The sequence below is a fragment of the Macaca fascicularis genome, chromosome 7 (genome assembly GCF_037993035.2).
Source record: "Macaca fascicularis isolate 582-1 chromosome 7, T2T-MFA8v1.1".
NCBI lineage: Eukaryota > Metazoa > Chordata > Mammalia > Primates > Cercopithecidae > Macaca > Macaca fascicularis.
The window spans coordinates 129,106,708-129,124,458 of record NC_088381.1 but is presented as its reverse complement, the minus strand read 5'-3'; the positions used below and the strand labels follow the sequence as shown (position 1 = coordinate 129,124,458).

Genomic DNA, 17,751 nt, shown 5'->3' with positions numbered 1-17,751 from the left:
TGGTGGTTCTGGGGGAAAAATGAAAAAAAGAGTGCATGCATATTTGGCTTATTGATGATCTCACACAGGGAAGGACATCTAAGCATGTCTTTGTTGGACACCTCGGTTTTCCTAGAGGATGTCACCCCTCCCTTCCTAGTTTATGGCTGTTATATATGGCTTTGCTCTGATGTAGCAACAGATATTTATTCAATTTTAAAATCTGATAACTTTCTGAAATTTTTGAAATGTTTAATTATTTACCTAATAAATAAGAAATTTCCAAAGTTTCAAATAGATATAGTCACTATGCAGAGGATAAAGCCAGTCTGAAGTCGCTGAGGTGAAGACTTCCCCAAACCAGTGAGTTTCACTACATTGGGGACAGAGGATGGCAGAGGAGGTGGCTTCTAGCCTCAAAAGATTGGCAGGCTCCAAGACACTGTCATGGTGTCCCCGTCCCTCTTCCAGTCCTCACTTTGGGTATAAACCCTTCTCACTGGCCACACTGGGCAGTCTAATTCAGTTTCTCTTTTTTTTTTTTTTTTTCCTTGAGACAGAATCTCACTCTGTCGCCCAGGCTGGAATGCAATGGCATGATCTCAGCTCACTGCAACCTCCACCTCCCAGGTTCAAGCAATTCTCATGCCTCAACTTCCCGAGTAGCTGGGATTACAGGTGTGCACTACCATGCCTAGGTAATTTTGTATTTTTAGTAGAGATGGAGTCTCGCTATGTTGGCCAGGCTGGTCTCAAACTCCTGGCTTCAAGTGACCTGCCTGCCTTGGCCTCTCAAAGTGCTAGGATTACAGGCGTGAGCCATCGGGCGTGGTCCTAATTCACTTTTGAGTCAACCCCCTCTCTTCTTACCAGTATGGAGCTCTTCCTTTCCCTCTATCTCAATTCTGTCACCTAACTTGTCCTCTGCCTATTCTGGTGTTGCTCTCCTGCCAACTCACCAAGCACAACCCCTACAGCCAAACTCTACCCACGCAATTCAAGTCCAACCCTATCCTTGCTGGTTTATCCTTTTTTTTTTTTTTCTTTTCTTCTTTTTTTTTTTTTTTTTGAGATGGAGTCTTGCACTGTTGCCCAGGCTGAAGTGCAGTGGTGTGATCTCAGCTCATTGCAACCTCTGCTTCCCAAGTCCAAGCGATTCTCCTGCCTCAGCTTCCCGAGTAGCTGGGATCACAGGTGTATGCCACCACGCCTGGCTAATTTTTGTATTTTTAGTAGAGACAGGGTTTCTCCATATTGGCCAGGCTGGTCTCTAACTCCTGACTCAAGTGATCCACCTGCCGTGGCCTCCCAAAGTGCTGGGATTATAGGTGTGAGTCACTGCACCCTGCCAACTGTCTTTTAATCTGGCCATCCCATACCTAACGCCTCTGCTGTTTAAGACCTTGTTACCCATCTCAGTCCCATTTTTCACTTTATACTGCCCCCTGCAACTCAACTCAACCCACCCAACTGTGCTCACAGTTCGCCCCCTTTTTTTTTTTTGATATGGAGTTTTGCTCTTGTCACCCAGGCTGGAGTGCAATGACACGATCTCGGCTCACTGCAACCTCTGCCTCCCGAGTTCAAGCGATTCTCCTGCCTCAGCCTCCACTGAGTAACTGGGATTACAGGCATGTGCCACCACGCCCGGCTAATTTTGTATTTTTGGTAGAGATGGAGTTTCTCCATGTTGGTCAGACTGGTCTCGAATTCCCGACCTCAGGTGATCTACCTGCCTCAGCCTCCCAAAGTGCTGGGATTACAGGTGTGAGTTCACCCTCTCCTTGACCACTGTTTTGCAGTAAGTTAGTGACAAAGAACCAACACACCGCGGCAGGGAGTGGAGAGAATTCGCTTCTGTCTTTTGTGCCTCTGGAGCTTACGGTGCTAGTTAACTAAAGTTTCTCTGCATCTTCCAGTAGGGGGTACCACTCCATAACTTTTGAAACAGGAAGTCTGCTGAATGCAGTTCTTAATAAAAAATGAAGTCCAGGCACACTGAATTTTTTTAAAACTTTTCTGAGCACATGCTGTAATTTTATGAAGCAATTTAATTTGATTCTTTTTAAATAAAAGCTGCCCCATGGGCAGAGTAATAGGCAACAATCTTGAGCAGTATAAACCTATATAAGGGAATGCCAATTAAAATCCCAGGTTCTGTTACAGTAAGATAAATAGTCATGAATTAAATGAACTAAATGCAAAAGCTGAGAACAGCCAGACAAGTGAAGTTATTTTTATTTTAGCAAGAGAAATGAGCATGCTAAACAAAAGTTGGCTTTAAAACAAAAGCTTTTGTAAAAACAAAAATACAAGCAACTCAGCTGTTCCTGGGACTCTGTGTAAATGGAACAGAATTTGCTTATCTTTGGGGTGTTAAGAGAAGATCTGCAACAATAAACATTGGTTCAAGGTTAACATTTTTGGGGTTTTTTGAGAAGGAAATATGCCAAGGCCTTACAGTGTAGCGTGGTTGAAGATGCAGGACGTTGGAATTAAGCTGACCTTTGAATCCCTCATCTCTCCATTACAACTATGAGAACTCAGGCAGCCTCCATTGCACTGGCTTTAATATTAGTTTTGCATCAGTTCATTGAGTATGATAATTGTACCGAATGCCCCCATTTGTGTATGAATTAGACAGGACAATGTACATAACATGCTTACACAGTGACTCTAAGCTCTGGCTCACAGAGGGCACTCAATAAATGATAGCTATTATTCAGTGAGTCATTGTAAGGAAGACGAGGAACAGAAATCTTTGCTTAAAAAAAGACACACTAACAATCATTTTGCAGATATGATTGCCGATAAGCAATTATGAGAACAGAGAAGTTAAGCAAATTGACCAAGGTCACATAGTTATATCCTAAGGAACTTCCAGGGTAGAATCTGAACTTCCTTAAGGTTGGGCCAGCATTCTTTCCCCTATCCTATACTATTCTCCTAATATCTGAGAGTTTATTGGCATAGACTAAATATATTCTGTGGTTAGCTCTTCGTTTTGTTGGCAAATTTTTGGTGAAAGTATCAAAGTATATACATTGGTGTGGCAGTGTAAATATGACTCTAGCAATATGTATTTTTAAAGAGTTTGACCTTTAAGTCCCTTTCCTACTTTTAGAAATATATCCTAAAGAAAAAAATCTGAAAGAAAACGTTAGGGGGAAAGGGAGACACAAAGTTTTTTTTTAAAAGTGTTATATGTAAAAAAGATGGTCACTATCATATTCTTTGGAATACTGAAAAACTGGATATAACCTACATGTCCAACAACAGTTAAATATGATAGACCTATGAATTATGGCACCATTAAGGAACATAGAAAATATTTATTTCAATCTTCATCTCATTCCAAAATGAGGTAATTTGACAACTAGAATAATTGTGTATATATCTTAATTACAACCTATTAAAAATTACATATTTACATGGATAAAGTCTGGGAGATAAAATGAAAAAAAATGAAGTAATTTTAGCAGTATTTGGACTAGAAATGCCTTTTTTCTTTTCCTTTGAGTTCTTAATAATACTGATACAAAAAAAAGAATTGTTTAGAGTGAACTTGTTTCTTATTTTACTGGTATTAAAGAGTTTACATGATCCAAGTGTCCTTTAATACATCACAACATGTGTAATAAAATGAGAGACATGAGATCTGAACCTTCCTTACATAGTGAACTCTGAGGAACGTGACAACATATATCTGTATCAGTCTTCCACCTCTCGGAACTTATGAGCTGGAAGGGGAAATATAGTGTATATGTGGACCTTGGTACAGCTTCACCTTCAAAATCTTTAACACCCCATCTCATACCAGTACTTTTTCCTCCCAGTTTTCACGGCACTTGCCAATTAACATCATTAGGACTGCCAATCTACCAGTATCTTATTTTTCTTTTGATCCACAGGATTGGTTTCATTTTCTTCGCCATTCAGATTAACTACTAAGGCGCATCACTTTAGCCACCCCTCCACAAGGACTGCAATACCTTGAATTTTTTATCTTTCAAATTCATCTGCCCTGAAAACCACCATATGCTGGTCACACTCAGTCATTTCTTTCTCCCAGCCTGAGGTACGGGAGCCCAATGCCCAGTTGCATTCTGCAGAGGGCATTTTTATCACCCTGCCCTCTCGTTTCAGAGGTGAGATAACCCTGCACCTGTTATCTGAAACCAGTGGGTCTGGCTGGTGGATCAGCATCTCCAGCCTGCTCCTGCCTTTGAACCATCACTGAACTTGCCACCCCTCTTTTCATCCTCATCTGCACGATTATCTTTTTCTCTCAGAATAAACACTTCTCTGACCTCTATAAAAGAAGCCTTTCCTTTAGGATACATGCTCTTCTAGACAGTTATCACTTGCCTTTCTCCTTCCCTTTCCACAGATTTCTAAAAATGGGCTTTCTCCTTTTGAACCTCAGCCTCTTTTTTTTTTTTTTTTTTTTTTTTTTTGAGACAGGGTCTTGTTCTGTTGTCCAGGCTGGAGTACAGTGGTGCAATCAGAACTCACTGCAGCCTTGACATCCCTGGTTAAAGCGATCCTCCCACCTCAGCCTCTTGAGTAGCTGGGGCCTCAGGCACATGCCACCACACCCAGATCATTTTTTAAATTTCTTGTAGAGACAACATCTCCTTATATTGCCCAGGCTAGTCTCAAACTGCTGGGCTCAAGTGATCCTCCTGCCTTGGCCTCCCGAAGTGCTGGAATTATAGGCGAGCCACCATGCCCAGCAAGACCTCATCTCTAAAAAAAAAAAGAGTGTCTTCCTATCTTGCTATCTACTTCCCCTTCCCTGCACCTGATGATAACTTGATTCCTGCCACACAAACCACCCAAAGTGCTCCCACAAAAGTCAAACCCCCTAGTTCCTTTTCATTTATCTCACTTGAACACTCAGCTGTGTTTAACTCTGTTGACCATTCCTTGTCTTTAAACATTCTCTTTTGACTTTGAAAATCTGTCACGGAATGAATAAACTAGTACCTTTAGGTCATCCAAGGATAGGAGAAAAGGAGGAAAGGCTCTGAGCTCAAGAATGGGGCTTGCACTTTTAGGGTGTGGTGGTGATCTACTAGAAAAAGACTTAAGATTTACCAGATAGGCTTGGTGTGATGGCTCACACCTATGATCCCAACAATTTGGGAAGCTGAGGCAGAAGGATCTCTTGGGCTCAAGAGTTTGAGACAAGCCTGGACAACTGAGGGAGACAACTCTCTCTCAAAAAAAAAAAAAAAAAAAAATCTACTAAAGTTGTGAAAACTGAATTCCTTCTAGAGGCTAGTTTTCTGGACTAGTGATTCAATGATACAGGGGTGGGTGGAACTCAACCATAATGATACAAAGAACTATTTATTCTTTATTGAAAAAAATGGTGAATGGAGACTGAATCACACTATGGGAACTTGTTGAGAATTTTGGAACTTCCTCTCTTGGGGTATGATAAGAAGTGAGGGAATTGAAATTCAAGTCACTTGAATTTCCCTCAGTCTTCTCTAATACCTAAAGTTTCCAACTTGCATTCATTTAACAACATGGAATCAATGTTCCAGTATTAAAACAATATTACTTTTTAATTTTAGTGTGACTTATAGAGTGCAATTTGATACTTAATTACACCCTATGATAAATAGATATTATTGGCTATTTTGCTTCTTACTCCTAATATGTCCCCTATCAGACTGCAAATGCCTTGAGGTCAAAGGTCCTTTTTTGTCTAATTAGCATAGGACTGAATACCTGGAAGATGCTAACAAAATTCCTCTGTTCAATTTAATACGCATTTTAACTTTCCAAGTTTCAGTGGGTTTTGAATGACTTCTGAATACACTATATTATGCTAGGTGTAGTGTAATAGAGAAAACATTTGTATTACTTGCATTTTACAAGCTGGAGGAGAAGCAAGAACACAATACCTAGGGAAGATTTAGTAAGAAATCAGAATGTCCTAATACCCCCTTGGTATATGTTATACCAACCTAGATTTTTAAAAAAGCAAGCCAGAATCCCACACAACCTAGGGAGCTAATTTGAGTTCTTTTTATAATAAATCCTATACATTCTTGTAGTTCACCTCCTTAGGCCAGACACTCCAGATTTCTTTGTGGATAGCAGCTAGGTCTCCTGGGACCTTGGATTGGGCCTTTCTCTAGTCAGGCAAATAATCTGAAAAGAAAACAAAATCACATGTAGTCCAGCACATTTCTTCCTTTCTTGGTTTCTCCACCAGCTAGAGAGTTATTTAAAGGCTCTGAACCTCTCCAGCCTTTGATTCTTTTTAAGGATCATTTTATTTTTAGAGAACTTTCCACATTTCCTAGTTATACAGCCAGACTGGGTGATCTGGCCAGAAAATCATTTTCCCTTAAAAAAAAAAAAAAAAAGCTAAAATTTGAACACAGGCGTTGAATTCGAAACAGATTTATCACAACGTAATTCCCCGGACACTCCCAACTTGAGACTGAAAGCTGGGCGAAAGGGTTTTCTGAAGATAACCTAAAAGACAAAATGGTCTAGAGTCACCTTTTCCCCGCAAATAACAGGGGATTAACAACCTGAAATCTTCAAGCCTCCCGGACATGGTGCAAGCCCTCAGGAGAGGAGGCCGGAGCGCCTTTTGATTTCGGGAGACTGGCCCAGAAAATCCAGTCACTTGGAAGGCGAAAGAGAAGGTGGTACCTGAGCCAGGTATGAGCCACTCAGAGGCAGTCCGAGGCCGCCACTCACCTTGGAGAGGAGGAGCTGGAGTCCCATGACCCGGACTGAGAGGAAAGGCGACACTGAGTCTACCAGGTGAGGTAAAAAACACCCACCTGCTCACCTCGGAAGGGGCGAGCGAGGTGCGGCTCCCGGTGACCCGCGACGGTGGAGCGCACCTGGGCGGAGGCGGAACTGGGGGGTGTGGGCACTGCTTGTAGGGCCTGGAACTAAACTCACCTGTGAGGGAGGCAGAGGCGGGGCCCGGGCAAAAACCCACCTGAGCCGGCTGGAAACCCGACCCGCGAGCAGTCCCCAGGCTCGCGCGGCGGGGCCCCCCTCGGTCAGCCCACGCGTCGGTCCCCGCACGGCCGCCATGACCTGGAGCGCCACGGCCCGGGGCGCCCACCAGCCCGACAACACCGCCTTCACGCAGCAGCGCCTCCCAGCCTGGCAGCCGCTGCTGTCGGCCAGCATCGCGCTGCCGCTCTTCTTCTGCGCGGGCCTGGCCTTCATTGGCCTGGGCCTGGGCCTCTACTACTCCTCCAACGGCATCAAGGAGCTGGAGTACGACTACACCGGCGACTCGGGCACCAGCAACTGCTCGGTGTGCGCCGAGGCTGGCCAGGGCCGCGCGCCGCCGCCCCCCTGCTCGTGCGCCTGGTCCTTCTCCCTGCCCGAGCTCTTCCAGGGCCCCGTGTACCTCTACTACGAGCTGACCAACTTCTACCAGAACAACCGGCGCTACGGCGTGTCCCGCGACGACGAGCAGCTGAGCGGGCTGCCCAGCGCGCTGCGCCACCCGGTCAACGAGTGCGCCCCCTACCAGCTTAGCGCGGCCGGCCTGCCCATCGCGCCCTGCGGCGCCATCGCCAACAGTCTCTTCAACGACTCCTTCTCGCTTTGGCACCAGCGCCTGCCAGGCGGGCTCTACGTCGAGGTGCCGCTCGACCGCTCCGGCATCGCCTGGTGGACCGACTACCACGTCAAGTTCCGCAACCCGCCGCTGGTCAACGGCAGCCTGGCGCTGGCCTTCCAGGGCACGGCGCCCCCGCCCAACTGGCGCCGGCCGGTCTACGAGCTCAGCCCCGACCCCAACAACACCGGTTTCATCAACCAGGACTTCGTGGTGTGGATGCGCACGGCGGCGCTGCCCACGTTCCGCAAGCTGTATGCGCGCATCCGCCAGGGCAACTATTCGGCCGGGCTGCCGCGGGGCGCCTACCGCGTCAACATCACCTACAACTATCCGGTGCGCGCGTTCGGCGGCCACAAGCTCCTCATCTTCAGCAGCATCTCGTGGATGGGTGGCAAGAACCCTTTCCTCGGCATCGCCTACCTGGTCGTCGGCTCCCTCTGCATCCTCACCGGCTTTGTCATGCTGATCGTCTACATTCGCTACCAGGACCAGGACGACGACGACGAGGAGTGATTCCAGCTTTCCAGGGATCCTTCCTGCTTCTTGCCAAAACTCTTCCGAGCTTCTTCTGGCATCTCCTCCTCGCCCCTGGCCCAATTCCAACCTCTCCTCGCTTTTCCTCCCTTTGTGAATGAGGGGATCAGAGAAGGGAATTACCCCCTTGCTCTTGGGGGACTCGCTAGACTGTCTTGCCGCGGGGAGGGATGTTGACTGCAGAGTGAAACATCATTGCAAACTCTTCCCACCTCCTTCACGACACCGAGTTGCCATGTGAGGTTCTTCAAGTCTGAGAATGGAAGGGATCCCTATGGAGACTCCTGTTCAACCCCTATCAGAGGAAGAGATTGAGAGACCTAGCAATGTGAAGTAACTAAGATCAGGCAGCTGCAAGTGACTCCTGACTCTTGAGTCTAGAGCTTTTGCCACTACAATACTGTGGTTTTCTTTTCTTTGGTGAGGGGAGTGGGTTGGAATGGAGAGTGAGGCCCACAAATTACCTGCAGAGATGTGGAAGCGTGAGGGAGAACATGCTTGTTAAATATGCGGGTAGATTAGGAGACACCAACCAGAGATTCAGTCACAGTAAGGCTGGGATGAGACCCTCGAAGCTGTGTTTTAACAAACTCCTCTGGAGAGTCCCATACTCCCTCAAATTTGGGAATCACGACCCTGAACCAGGTTGGGCCTGAAGCAGTCAACTGAGTTCACTTTTTTGGATAGTAATTTGTTCCCAGGGGCAGTGACAACCATGATGTTCCAGGTTTGGTCTGGCACTCTGCCTTGAACGTAGGAAGCTCTTGATGACTTGTGGAATGAATTTTTAAAAAATCACTATCTCGGGAAAACTAGTTGGCATACAGAGTTGTAGGACAGGGTTTATGTTATTCATTTAATATTTTAGTATTTTGGTATAAAAGCAAACAGGCAAACTTTGCCAGGTACTGTGTAGAAACTCGAAAATGTGAGGCCAGTTTGTACAGTTCAGAGGAAATGCTTTAACCTAGAATCAGACAGCTGGAAGAGATCTTCGAGGGAAAGTAAGTTCCCTAAAGTCACATCTATGTCTCCTAGCTCAATCTTCTTTATCATTTAGTGTGCGTGTGTGTGTTTAGAAAGGGCTTCATACCTTTTCCCTTGCATCTGGAAAAAAATTTATCTTTTCAAATGAAATCTGTTGATTCCTAGTAATCATATTTGAATCAGTGCTAAGGCATATATAGTCTTTTATGTAAACTAGAATCTTAAGATTATTTGAACCTTTGAGATGACGTTAAAACTCAACTAAAATAATTCAATTGATTTTGATTGACTAACATCAATCAATATGTTTAAAGTTATTCTAAGAAGCAATCGTTTTATTTTTAAAAAACCTTGTATGGCAAAATAACTTTAAAAAAACCCCTTTGTGATATCATCTTACCAGTTTATTTGTAAATGCAAACAGTTATTTGGTATTTGTCAGAATTCTTCAGTGCCTGCTATTAAGCTATTTTCCAATTATTAATTTGATTATACTCATTCACTTAAGGCAGTGCAAGATCTTGAAGTATTTTTTTAGCAGTTAAGTAATATTGAATTGTATTGAATAGTTTACATAGTTTATTCTAGTCTTTGAAAATTACTGAACAATGAACAATGTGCATGTCATTGACATCTGCCTTAGAACTTCTGGGACAATCCTGAGTCAAGATATTCTATCCCATTATTTGCATATACCAAAAACACTTTGTTAATTCAATGTGTTGGCCTCCCAACTCCTGAACACGACACAATTTTATTATTAGATTTTGTATGGTGATTTTAGGCTATGAAAATATGATCATTATATGTACATAGAGAAATTTTTATTTGTTACAAATGTTTGAGCAGCTCACTAGCCCAGCCCTCCTCTATTTTGGGTAGGAGAATTTACTACATTTTTTACTATGTAGCTGAGAGCAACATGTATTTTGTTATTTTTAGAATGATCAGTATATTGCTATAAAATGTTAAATGAGGCTATGAAAGTTAAAGTATTCTGATTCTGATTAAATTAATGAATGTGGTTCCAGGCCCTGTTCTCCGGGTTTTTGAGAGAGAATAAAGGTTATGTTTGTCTTACCTTTGTTATCGACTTTGCTTGATTCTTTTGAACTATGCTCTTAAAGACACAAACAGCACTAGCCACTTTGCTAATTTCTTAATAGCAGATTTACACTGCAGCAAGAAAACCATCTTTTATAATAACATTCAGTTAAAATGAACTCAATTCATTGTTGACTTCCTAAAACAGAATTTGAACTTTATCAACCTCAACATGTATATAAACTAGATAGTCCTCAAATACTGTTTGAATTTAATAAATGTCAATTTAAAATTTTTTGTAGTGTTAAAAGTTATTAAAGAATGTGATCATAGTAGTCTTCTGCATTTTACTTGAATTATAAATTGCAATTATTTATTGGATATTTTGGACTTCAAAGCAGCAGAAACTTTAAAACTGAAGTGGGATACATTTTCCTGCAATGATCCCTTGTGCTGTAGCCTTTTGTCTGGTGTCTCAGGCTTCTTGTTGGCCTGAATTCCCTTGTTGCCCAGTAAATGTTCCCTGGCTGGAGGTATCTTCGGGAAGTGAGATAGAAAAGAGTGAACCTCAACAATTGGACTGGAAATGAGCTTTGACCTAACTTTGTAAAATAAAAGCACAAAAGAGAAAGTAAAGTAGTTGGTGAGAGCTCCTAAAACAGTAATATGTCACTGTATTTCCTCAGATGGTTAAAAAAATTAAAACAGTAATATGACACGAAAGATTTTCCGGGTATCTCCACAATCAAATCAACTAACCAATTTGCTCAGTATAAAGTTATTATTGTTATTATTTTTGAGACAGAGTCTCACTGTGTTGCCCAGGCTGGAGTGCTATAATGTGACCTTGGCTGACTGCAACCTCCGTTTCCCGGGTTCAAGAGATTCTCATGTCTCAGCCTCCCAAATAGCTGAGATTACAGGTACACACCACCATGCCCAGCTAATTTTTTTGTACTTTTAGTAGAGATGGGGTTTCACCATGTTGGTCAGGCTGGTCTTGAACTTCTGACCTCAAATGATCTGCCCTCCTTGGCCTCCCAAAGTACTGGGATTACAGGTGTGAGCCACCAAACCTGGCCTATGTAATTATTAAAATTCAGAGACAGACTAAAAGTCTGGAATTTCCTTTAGAGCAAATACCACTTCATAATATATAATCAAAACCCTTTCTACCTTACTTAAAATCTGTTGCCATCTTCCTGTCATGGGAGATCTCAACAATCTTGAGTTAACTCTCAGAGTTGCTGGTAGAGCTGCAAGGTCATCAACTAGTTCCCTATATGCCCTTGGATATAAGAAGTCCAAGGGCATATACGTAATTAAAAAGTAAATTCCCGGCCAGGCGTGGTGGCTCATGCCTGTAATCCCAGCACTTTGGGAGGCCAAGGTGGATGGATCATTTGAGGTCAGGAGTTCGAGACCAGCCTGGCCAACATGGTAAAACCCCGCCTCTACTAAAAATACAAAAATCAGCCAGGCGTGGTGGTGGGCGCCTGTAGTGACTGCTACTCAGGAGGGTGAGGCAGGAGAATTGCTTGAACCTGAGAGCCAGAGGTTGCAGTAAGCCGAGATCATGCCACTGCACTCCAGCCTGGGTGACAGAGTGAGACTCTGTCTTAAAAAAAAAAAAAAAAAAAATTCCCTCTTCTGTTATTTTTATTGGACATTTCTTTGTGTTCCAGATTTTTTTCTCTCTACCTAAAACAGAGCTGGCTGACTTTATATGGCAATTTTTAAAAAAAAATTAACTTTAACTTTTTTCCCCCAAGAGAATGTCTCTTAAGTCTCCTCCAACCAAAACAGAGTAGTTTTAAAAGAGTCATTAAGAAGGTCTTCATGAGCCTGAAGTATATTAAGGTCCCAAAGAGATTCTTATATCAGAGCAGCAGTTCGTCAGGAATTTGCCAATTTTTCTAATAGTGTTGATGCTATGTACACAGGCATCCTCCATTATTTACCTGATTGTTAGCAATACAATACACTGACAACGCGTATTCAGGAAAAAATGTGTCCCCACTGCTTTGCCACCTTGCATTAAGATTGCCGTCATTAGCGGTACTCATGTCAATTAGGTTACCAGAGCACACCAGCATTCCTTTATTTAATGTACTTTGTTGTCCAAGTTCACTTAGGACAGAGAAAAATCCTGTGGCAATGAAACCCAACATAAACTTTGGGGGTTGTAGGGAGACAGGAGAGGAGAATAAAGGGAAAGATGAGGTCTGAAGCATGAGGCATTTTTCTGGAGAAGCAGGATACCTAGAAGGCAAGGGATTGGCAGCAAAGGAAACCCATGATGAGGGCAGGGCTCACCACCAGGACTCATTGATGACAAGGCCTTTGAGAAATTTAGTAAGTGAATGGTGGCTCACCTCTTTCTGAACCCCTTGGCTTGTCTTTTTGATCAATTTGAGTGTGATTTATCTTTTTCTTTAGAAGCAAAAGGTATTACTGTCAAGAACCTTAGCTAATAGCCTTGCCCTCTACATTGAGCTCTTAACTAAGTTCCTATTATAGTGGCTGAAACCTTACATTACCGATGAAAACTGTAAATGATGTGTCATTAATAATGATACTATGTTCTTCTAAAAGGCCTTTGTTCTGAAAGTCCGAGGTGCTTAACACTACATGATCTCATTAATCTTATCCATCCAAATGCATGAAGTGTTAGAAAGTCATCAAGACCAATGAGGTAGAAATACATTCCTTTGTATTTTGCTCAGTTTTGTACAGAACTCTATAAAAGTAAGTAATGTTCTAAAAAAAATAGGAAGCATAACTTCTGGATGAGGCAATGACAATCATTGGAATGGACTATGAGTATTTTCAAAGGAAGACCTGATTAATTCTTGTTATTTTAATAAGCAAAAGACATTTCCAATTTTTGTTAAAGAATCCAAAATGGGAAAGGAAACATTTCCTATTCATGTTAAGTGACAGCATGTAAAACAGTTTCTACTCTTTTTGTTTTTTCCTACAGGTCTTGAAGGATGAAGGCTTATCTGTTATTTCAATGTAGTTTACAAACAACTGAATTGTGGTCTTAAGTTTTACTTAGATGAGCTAATTAGCTCATATATTCCCTTTCATGTATCTTTAAGAACATTACTGAACATCATACATATAAGTGGCATAATCTGTGTCTCCAACCCTAACTTCTTTCCAAACTCACATTTCCAAAAACCTCTTGAACACATCGGAATGCCCTCCCTATAGGTACCAAAACTTCTGTGTGGGCCATACTAACTTCATCGGCCACTTCTCCAAATCCATCCTTCCAAGAATAGCATCAAATGCTGAAAATGACTCCTGTATCCACTCAAGGACCCCTGAATTGTCTCCCTGACTTCTTCCTTTCTGTTTCCTCTTAGAATCAACCTAGTTATCAGATCCTGTTGCTTCTATATTCCAAATGCACTTTCAGTCAATTCTCTTATCACTTCCCTGGCCCAGGGCTTTGCTATTTCTCTTCTGAAAGTTGGAGAAGCCTCCTTCCCGGGCTCCAGTTTATTTTCCACATCACAGCCACAATGAGCTACACAAAACAAGTCTCATCATGTTACCCCTCAATGCAAAATCACTCATGTCTACCTACAGCCTACAGGAGAAAGTAAACTCCTCAGCAGGACATACACACCTTCATGGTTGGCCTCGTTCTAAGTCTTCATCCACTTTTCCTCCAACACCCCACCGAATTCCAGCCATATTGAATGATTTGAAGAGGCCCTAACCTCTGTGTCTTTGCTTATGCTGGTCTTGCTCCTCCACCTGACCACCAGAATCTACTCATTCATTCTTCCTTAAGACTTGACTCCGTATTTTCATCCTCTGTGAAGTTCTTTGCAAGTCTTCTTTGCCTCTCCCACACCCTGTCCTTATGCTAGTCCTCTCTTGGTACTCACTCCATTTCTTTCTGGAGCATTTGCCATGTGCCTAGAAGCTGATTATTCATTTATCTATCTCCATATTAAGGCTGCTAGTCCCACGAGAGCTGATAATTTTTTTCTCATTCATCCTTATTATTGCCAGTGCCAAGTACCATAACCAGCACATGATGGGTCCTCAAACATGTGTTGAATGACAACTAGGAAACCAATGACTCCACTACTTTCTTACCACTGAACATTTTATTTCCTACAATATAGATGAATCCATAGAAAATAATTCAGGAAATTATTGGATGCAGAGCTGCATCTAATAATGTAAGATGCAGAGATGGCACTCTAAACATTGAAAATCTTAAAGAGAGCTGAGAATGCACATATATTCTTAACAGCATGGAAATGCTCAGCGTATCCCATCTGGATAACTTAAACATACAGTCAGGTTTTCCTCCATAAATTAATTTGCAGAAATGAATAGCAGATGGGTTACATTAGTTCATTGATAGTGAGGATAGTTACTTTATGCTCAAAAGTAATCAATATCTTTCCTATTAAACTCCAGTATGTTAATGAATGTTCACATTTTTGTGGTGCTTCTTTGTGAAAGAGAATTTTTTACTTACTGTAATATTCTATAATAAAATGTAAATAAACATTGCTTTCCCCTGCCAGGTAATTACCCCAGAATCCATTTAAATGAAAGTAGTATTTGCAGAGAAATACCCAGAAAGGAAGGAAGAAAATAAATGGAATAGTAGTTGTCCCATTTGCTGGCTGGTGTTTGGTTTATAACATTTGGCACATCTTGATATCTACATAATAGTAGTTTTAAAGCCATAAATAATATTTTACAGAGGTCACACCATAGTTATTTAAGTTCAGGGGTTTATTTCCCTGAGCACTAAGTAGCTATGAATGAGTTATGTTTGGTCTGATCTGCCACAGAAGGGCCATAAACCTCCAACTCATAGCAAACCGCGGAATATTACTTCAATACGTCAGGAAAAATGTACATGTAAAAGAATAATGCATGATAAGGGAAAGGTATTTTTTTTTTTAAGTAATATATGTTACTGGGCAGGAGCTATAAAATTTTGTTATGTTAAACTTTCCTCTGATTCTGGAAAACAAGTTAAGACATGGCTTTGCATTGTCTGCCCTCAGCCAGTAAAGCAGGCTGTGGAACCAGAGGAGGGACCCAGGAAAGAGAATCCAGCCCTGAGTAAGGAACAGTTTCTCCTCCCTGCACCTCCGATAGCTGAAAACAAAGAAAAGTTGCAAGATCACAAGAGGTGATTTTATCAACTTTTTGTTACTGCCAGCATTCTTTTTCAATGACTCCCAGGCAAGTGTTTTTGTAGATACTCAGAAGCAAGGGTGCAGACCATTTTTAGCCTTAAGATGCAATTCACTTTAAAAATGAAATCTATGGGCCAGGCGTGATGGCTCATGCCTGTAATCCCAGCACTTTGGGAGGCCGAGGAGGGTGGATCACCTGAGGTCAGAAGATCGAGACCAGCCTGGCCGACATGGTGAAAACCTGTCTCTACTGAAAATACAAAAACTAGCCGGCTGTGGTGGCGCATGCCTGTAGTCCCAGCTACTCAGGAGTCTGAGGCAGAAGAATCACTTGAACCTGGGAGGTGGAGGTTGCAGTGAGCCTAGACCACGCCATTGCACACTAGCCTGGTTAACAGACTGAGACTCTGTCTCAAAAAAAAAAAAAAAAAAAAAAAAAAAAAAAAAAAAAGGAAGAAGAAAGAAACCTACTTAAAATTCTGTTGAGCACATACAGCTTACCAGACATCACACTAAGTGATTTCCCTTGGTTTACTCATGTCATCTTTAAACACCTCTAATATTATCCCCATTACGCAAATTCAGAAACAGAGGTTTGGAGAGAGAAAGAAATTGGTCCAGTGTTATGCAGCTGGTTGGGGACAGCCAGGATTCCAGCTGAGGGCAGTGTGACTTCAGAAGCTCCCTGGCTATTCAAGTCAGCAATGACAAAACAAATAGCTGCCATTTGTTGAGCACTTTCCAGGCAATGTTCTAAGTGCTTTGCCTATCACATTGTATTCCTCACAACAATCCTATGAAGTAGGTACTAATATTAACTGCATTTCACAGATGAGGAAGCCAACTTCAGAGAGGTTAAATTACTAGTCTAAGGCAGCACAGGTAGTAAGGAGAGCCAGAATTTAAACCAGGTTAGGCGACTGAGACGCTCACTAAAGGAGTCAACTTCTCATCCTCTAATTTTCTTTTAGTTTTTATGCAAATAATGATTAATCATGAATGTTAAGACTAAATCTGTGAAGGAACAAGAATAGTCAAGATAGCCCTGAAAAAGAACTGGAGTTGAAGGTGTGAGAAGGGGGATTTCACTTGACCTACCAGAAATGAAGACTTAATTGGAAAGCTTTAGTGACTTGGACAGGGTGATTTTAGTGTAGGGTAGAGAAGTAGACCAATGGAACAGAATAGAGAGAAATTCATACTATAATGAAAAACACAGAAAAGATAACAATTTAGGAGAGTGGTTACCCCTGGGAGAGAAGGGGTGAGTGGCGGCAGGGAGAGCAAACAGGTGTATCAAAGTACTGGTAATACTGTGGGAGGTGGGTACACTAGTGTCCATCTTGCTATTATTCCTTAAGTTGTGCATACATTGTTATACACCCTTCAGCACTGATAAAATAATAACAGTCTGGGGGATTTACTCTGTGCTGATGAAAATGTGGGCAGGGAGTCTAAGACTTACACTTTCATGACACCTTTACTTGTTTGTGTTTTTGTTTTTTGAGACAGGGTCTTGCTCTGCCACCCAGGCTGCAGTGCGGTGATGCAATCACAGCTCACTGCAGCCATGACCTCCTGGGCCCAAGTGATCCTGCCACCTCAGCCTCCCGAGTAGCATGAACTACATGCATGTGACATCACACCCAGCTAATTTTTAAATTTTTTTGTAGAGACACGGTCTTGCTATGTGGGCTTCATTGGCCTTCAACTCCTTATGCAGTCCTCCCTCCTCAGGCTCCCTAAGTGCTAGGATTACAGGTGTGAGTCATCACATCATGATACCTTTAGAATCTACTTTTTTCTGTGTTGCATCCAGTGCTTCTATGGACTCAAGTAATGCACAAGGTTAGAATAATTCATTCCTAAGCATTTGCGACCTCATTAAGAAATTTGGATAATTTTAAAATGTGTTTTCTTTAAGTTGAAAAACAAAAATGACATTAGGTGAACTACTGCCCAGTGCACTTCATTTTAATGGAAAGTTCAAAAGAACACAGGCGCCCCTGCAGGTAAGTCTCCTTGCAGTTTTGATGAGTATAGACATAGTATGAAGGAGGGAAAACCCTGGCCACTGCTAGTGTGGAGAGATGGCTTTTGTATCACTGGATACCCATAGCACCAAAGCCATGACATCTCCTCATTGTCTTTTTTCTTTTTAAAAAATGTTTGTGGAGACAGGGGTCTTACTACGTTGGCCGAGCTGGTCTCGAATCCCTGGCCTCAAGTGATCCTCCTGCCTTGGCCTCCCAAAGTGCTGGGATTACAGGTGTGAGCCACCGTGCCCAACCTCATTGTCTTTCATCAGAGCAGAAAGCGGGAGGCCATGCAATCTAAGTAGAAATTAACCCCAAGACAGAAATCTTGGGAAAGGAATAAGTATATTTTAGTCACATTTCCTCA

At 42.3% G+C, this 17,751-nt stretch overlaps 1 protein-coding gene across 1 annotated transcript; it reads left to right on the top strand.

The window, feature by feature from the left end:
• The first annotated feature begins 6,763 nt into the window (after positions 1–6,763).
• On the top strand, positions 6,764–10,198 carry TMEM30B (transmembrane protein 30B). The gene has a single exon (XM_005561438.5). The coding sequence runs from the start codon at positions 7,055–7,057 to the stop codon at positions 8,108–8,110; it is 1,056 nt and encodes a 351-aa protein (XP_005561495.2). The 5' UTR covers positions 6,764–7,054; the 3' UTR covers positions 8,111–10,198.
• The last annotated feature ends 7,553 nt before the right edge of the window (positions 10,199–17,751 follow it).